General features: G+C 48.2%; 1 protein-coding gene across 5 annotated transcripts in view; it reads left to right on the top strand.

The window, feature by feature from the left end:
• Positions 1–248: 248 nt before the first annotated feature.
• atp8b3 (ATPase phospholipid transporting 8B3) overlaps positions 249–6000 on the top strand; it is a 140510-nt gene continuing 134758 nt past the window's right edge. For 2 of the 5 annotated variants that reach the window (XM_073068189.1, XM_073068188.1), the window contains exon 1: positions 249–741. Coding sequence is in view for 1 of the 5 variants with exons in the window: in XM_073068185.1 (XP_072924286.1) it covers positions 874–943 (70 nt within the window). In the remaining 4 variants the exon portion in view is untranslated. Of the gene's footprint in view, positions 746–820; positions 944–6000 lie in introns of those variants that run through there. The other 3 variants (XM_073068190.1, XM_073068187.1, XM_073068185.1) reach the window with 2 other exon arrangements.

Below are 6000 nucleotides of genomic sequence, written 5' to 3'. Positions count from 1 at the left end.
ATATTTGGGACGCAGCATGACGTCACGCCCTGGGATTCCTTCACAGAGGTTCTTTTTTACAGGATGGATTGGAGTGTCTTCATAGTTACGTAGAAGTTAACGTTGGCAGAAGTGTAAGTCGATTCTCTGCCACCTTTAAACCGTGCCAACGCCGGCCACGGTTTCTGCCCCGCAGTCACTAAACGACGGTTCCCCACCGAGAGAATTTACTAAAAAAGTTCCGTTAGGTTTCCAGTTCCACTTTCCACTTCAGTGAGCAGCGGGACCATCCACGAGCAGGACCCACTGAACGCCGACGGACTTGTACAATTCTGGAACTTCCCCTCTTTTCACCCTGTTCTCAGCTGGAAAGACGCGGAACTCCAACCGGGAGGGACAAGAAAGTGGGCGGCGAATGAATGGTTGATTTTCCGTAACTCGCCCCCACGGACCAAGACACTTTCGTTTTGACAAGTGAGAAGTAACGTGCGGGTAGATAGACATCGGTGTGGCTGAGGGGTGAAGTGGGATTCAATGTGCTCTCAAACTCTCCCCGCACGACGGGGGGACGCTCAGAGGAGCTGAACCCCGCTCCGCTCGCTGCGCCTGAGGACCGACAGGAGGCGGAAGACACTTGGCCCGTGTGCGGTGCTGAACCGCCGAATCGAGCCCGTTTCTGCTCTTCCGCCGGAGTTGCCTTGTGCCCAAACGCCTCCCGCCGAGTTCGGGATCGCTTTGCCCGGAGGCACCAGCACTACGACTGTAAGTAAGTCGTCCCTTTATACTTGCATCCTCCCGGAAGGCACTTTTTGGGAGTGCGGGAGAGTAGTGCAGACCGGTGACAGGGCGCAAGGAGGGCCATTCGGCCCATAGAGTCTGTGCCGCCTCCGCGGGATGCACAGTTCACTGGAGGAACTCGGCGGTCCCGAGACTGGGTCTGGACCCTCAGATGCTGCTCGGTCCGGTGAGTTCCACCAATAGATTGTGTGTTGCTCCCGGCTCTGTGGGACGTGGGAAAGCCTGGGACAGGGAGACACAACCTCAGAATCCAGGGACAGAGAGGAGGAGGAATTTCTTTAGCCACAGGGTGGGGAGTCTGTGGAATTCATTGTCACAGACGGCTGTGGAAGCACAATCGTTGGATATATTAAAAATGGATGTCGATAGGTTCTTGGTTATTAGTAAGGGCGTCATAGCTGACGGGGAGAAAGCGGAGAGAGTTGAGAGGGATAATAAATCAGTGATAAAGAAGTGGCGGAGCATACTTAATGGACCGATTGGCTTAATTTCTACTCCTATGCCTTATGGTCTTATGGAATCCAGACCCTGTCTGGTCGTTCTTCCAGCAAGGAGGACACACACTGACCCAGACCCCTAATGAATAGTACAATGGAACCAGTCTCTGGAGCAAACACCTGGATCCCACAGGTGACTCAACCAAACATTTCTCATGTTTCATTTGCCAGTAGCCTTCTGCCCTCGAGCTGTTAATGGGAGCTGTCCTCTATGTGTGCAGGCCTCCATAGTATCGATAGACCATGGATTTGTGCCTTGGAAAGTTTCCAGGGTGCAAGCCTGGGCAAGGCTTTTTTTAATGGAAGACCGGCAATTGCCCAAGCTGCAAGTCTCCCCTCTCCACGCCACCGATGTTGTCCAAGGGAAGGGCATTAGTAGGCTATACAGGTGTCCCAGGTGGGTGAACAAGGTGTCCGCCATGCTGGCCTGCGTCACCATTGTGTATAGAAGTTGGGCTCTTCTGCTGCGTTTGTTGGTGAGAGTGCACTCGATATACTGTCTGGTACTGGTTATCTTAGTTTGGAAAGAGTTCATGATGTTGTCACAACTTGAGGGAGAGATTAGACAAGCTAGGACTTAATTCCTTGGAACATAAGAGATGGAGGAGTATAAAGTTACGAGGGGGGCGAAGATACGTTGACAGCACTCAGTCTCTTTTCCAGGGAAAAGGAATCAGAACTAGAGGGCATAGGCTTAAGATCAGAGGGGAAAGATCTCACAGAGACCAGAGAAACTGGTAAATTTCTACAGGTGTGCCATGGGGAGCATTCAAACTGGTTGCATCTCTGACTGGTATGGAGGGGCCACTGCACTGGATCAAAAGGTTGTAAACTCAGCCAGCTCCATCTCTGGTCTCCTCATCATCTAGGACACCTTTAAAGGGCAATACCTCAAAAAAGCAGCATACGTTTATTATCAAGAATATATACATCATAGAACCCCGAGGTTTGTCTCCTCGCAGGCTGCTGCAAAAACAAAGAAACCCAATTAGATCCATTAAAAAAAGAAGACTGATACCCAAATGTAGAGAGAGAGAGAGAGAGAGAGAGAGAGAGAGAGAGAGAGAGAGAGAGAGAGAGAGGAGAGAGAGAGAGAGAGAGAGAGAGAGAGAGAGAGAGAGAGAGAGAGAGAGAGAGAGAGAGAGAGAGAGAGAGAGAGAGAGAGAGAGAGAGAGAGAGAGAGAGAGAGAGAGAGAGAGAGAGAGAGAGAGAGAGAGAGAGATTGTGCAAATGATAAAAGTAAGCAATACCATTTAAAAAACAAGTGAGCCCTCAGACATGAAGGTCAGAGCAGCCGGAGCAGGCCTTCGGCCTCAGTTCAGCAAATAGCTCCCGTTGCCGAAAATCAGAAGTATGTGATTTGTCACTTTTCATTGCCAAGATAAAATTATACGTATGTGAATTTTCAATTTCCATTGCCCAAAATAAAATCAAAAGTATGTGATTTTTCAATTTTCATTCCAAATATTCATAGTATGCATATTACAAAAAAAAACATTTAAAATTCCAAACACGAGGGAATCTGCAGATGCTGGAAATTCAAGCAACACACACACAAAATGCTGGTGGAACGCAGCAGGCCAGGCAGCATCTATAGGAAGAAGCACAGTCGACGTTTCGGGCTGAGACCCTTCGTCAGGACTAATGGAAAAAGGAGATGGTAAAAGATTTGTAAGTGGGAGGGGGAGATCCGAAATGATAGGAGAAGACAGGAGGGGGAGGGATGAAGTAAGAGCTGGGAAGTTGATTGGCAAAAGGGATACAAGGCTGGAGAAGGAGGGGTATCATAGGACGGAAGGCCTTGGAAGAAAGAAAGAAAGGAGGAGGGGAGCACCAAAGGAAGATGGAAAACAGGCAAAGTTCCACCCAGTTTACAGGCCATTTAAAAATTTCCTGCTCAGAGCAATGGTTGGTCTGCACAGCGGTTTAAAAAAAAAACAGGGAATGTTGCCCTACAGGACATCCGGCTAACACTTTCCTGATCTTAACCAGCTCTGTCAGATTCCTCCCATAAAGTCCTCTGTTCTGTCCAAAATATTTAAGTGTGTCCATCCGAGAAATTGTTTGGATAAGTTGCTTGGGCAGTGTCATGGGTACCACTCATGGTAAACAGCTTGCATCTGGTTGCCTCTGTTACTTTGCAAAGGTCCTTTCATATTGCAGCTTCTCCACACTGTAAAAGAGATTGTGGTAACCCAAGAAACTGCAGATTCTGGACTAACAAACAAGAGACTGGAGGAACTCATTAGGCCGAGGAGCTTCTTTAGGGAGATAAAGACAGTGACATTTGTCAAGGCATTTCATCTGGTCTGATCCATAGAGGGGGGTAACCAGTACAGGTAGAGGAGGAATGGAGCAAAAGCTGGCAAGTGATAGGTGGATCTCAGTGAGGTAAGGTGATTGGCAAATGGAGGAGGAAGGGTGGAGATGGGGAGCAGAGCTTGGTAGCTGACAAAGAGCTTATCAATCTTCGCCTTAAATACATCCAATGACCTAGTCTCCACAGCTACCAGTGGTAACACATTCCACAAATTCACCACCCTCAGCATCTCTGTTTTAAATGGATGCCCCTCCATCCTGAGGCTGTGCCTTCTTGTCCTAGACTCCCCCACCATGGGAAACATCCCAAGTCCCTTTGCATCTCAAATTTTTGGATTTTCTCCCTGTTTAAACAAGTCTGCACATTTTTTTTCTACTACTGAAATGCATGACCATCCATTTTCCAACATTGTCTCCCTTCTATCTGAAACACAAGAGATTCTGCAGATGTCAGAGATCCAGAGCAACATGCATAAAATGCTGGAGACACTCAGCAGATCAGACAGCATCTATGAAGAGGAATAAACAGTTAACATTTTGCACAAGATCCTTCATCAGGCCATCTCTTCCATCTTTCAGTCCAGATGAAGGACCTCAACTCGAAACATAAACAGTCCATTTTCTCCATGGATACCACCTGGCCTATTGAGCTCATCAGCCACCTGTATTTTGCCTTGTGTAGTGTTTGTGTATGGTTCTAGTCACCAAGCTGTAAGAAGGATACAGTTGAGCTGCAGAGAGTGTAGATGAGGTTCATCAGGATGTTGACCAGGTTAGAGGACATTGGTTATGTTGAGAGACTGGGTGCATTGGGTTATGGAGAGAAAGACTGAATACAATGGGTTTGGTTATAGGGAGAGAGACTGGATACAATGGGCTTGCTTATGGAGAGACCGGGTACAATGGGTTTGGTTATGGAGAGACTGAGTACAATGGGTTTGGGTATGGAGAGAGCGGGTACAATGGGTTTGGTTATGGAGAGACCAGGTACAATGGGTTTGGTTATGGAGAGACCGGGTACAATGGGCTTGCTTATGGAGAGACCAGGTACAATGAGCTTGCTTATGGAGAGACCGGGTACAATGGGTTTGGTTATGGAGAGACCAGGTACAATGGGTTTGGTTATGGAGAGACCGGGTACAATGGGCTTGCTTATGGAGAGACCGGGTACAATGGGCTTGCTTATGGAGAGACCGGGTACAATGGGCTTGCTTATGGAGAGACCATGTACAATGGGCTTGCTTATGGAGAGACCAGGTACAATGGGTTTGGTTATGGAGAGACCGGGTACAATGGGCTTGCTTATGGAGAGACCGGGTACAATGGGCTTGCTTATGGAGAGACCAGGTACAATGGGTTTGGTTATGGAGAGACCAGGTACAATGGGCTTGCTTATGGAGAGACCGGGTACAATGGGCTTGCTTATGGAGAGACCAGGTACAATGGGTTTGGTTATGGAGAGACCAGGTACAATGGGCTTGCTTATGGAGAGACCAGGTACAATGGGTTTGGTTATGGAGAGACCGGGTACAATGGGCTTGCTTATGGAGAGACCAGGTACAATGGGTTTGGTTATGGAGAGACCAGGTACAATGGGTTTGGTTATGAAGAGACCAGGTACAATGGGTTTGGTTATGGAGAGACCGGGTACAATGGGTTTGGTTATGAAGAGACCAGGTACAATGGGTTTGGTTATGGAGAGACCGGGTACAATGGGCTTGCTTATGGAGAGACCATGTACAATGGGCTTGCTTATGGAGAGACCAGGTACAATGGGTTTGGTTATGGAGAGACCAGGTACAATGGGTTTGGTTATGAAGAGACCAGGTACAATGGGTTTGGTTATGGAGAGACCGGGTACAATGGGCTTGCTTATGGAGAGACCGGGTACAATGGGTTTGGTTATGGAGAGACCGGGTACAATGGGTTTGGTTATGGAGAGACCGGGTACAATGGGTTTGGTTATGGAGAGACCGGGTACAATGGGCTTGCTTATGGAGAGAGGGACAGGGTGCAATGGGCTTGCTTATGGAGAGACCGGGTACAATGGGTTTGCTTATGGAGAGACCGGGTACAATGGGTTTGGTTATGGGGAGACCGGGTACAATGGGTTTGGTTATGGAGAGACTAGGTCCAATGGGTTTGGTTATGGAGAGACCAGGTACAATGGGTTTGGTTATGGAGAGACCGGGTACAATGGGTTTGGATATGGAGAGACCAGGTACAATGGGTTTGGTTATGGAGAGACCGGGTACAATGGGTTTGGTTATGGAGAGACCGGGTACAATGGGCTTGCTTATGGAGAGAGGGACAGGTTGCAATGGATTTGGTTATGGGGAGAGACTGGATATAATGTTGTTTGTTTCCCTCCATTGATGCTGCCTGTCCTGCTGAGTTTGTGTGTTGC

Source organism: Hemitrygon akajei, chromosome 16 (assembly GCF_048418815.1).
Source record: "Hemitrygon akajei chromosome 16, sHemAka1.3, whole genome shotgun sequence".
NCBI classification, from domain to species: Eukaryota; Metazoa; Chordata; class Chondrichthyes; order Myliobatiformes; family Dasyatidae; genus Hemitrygon; species Hemitrygon akajei.
The sequence above is the reverse complement of the archived record's forward strand: the minus strand, read 5'-3'. Positions and strand labels throughout refer to the sequence as shown.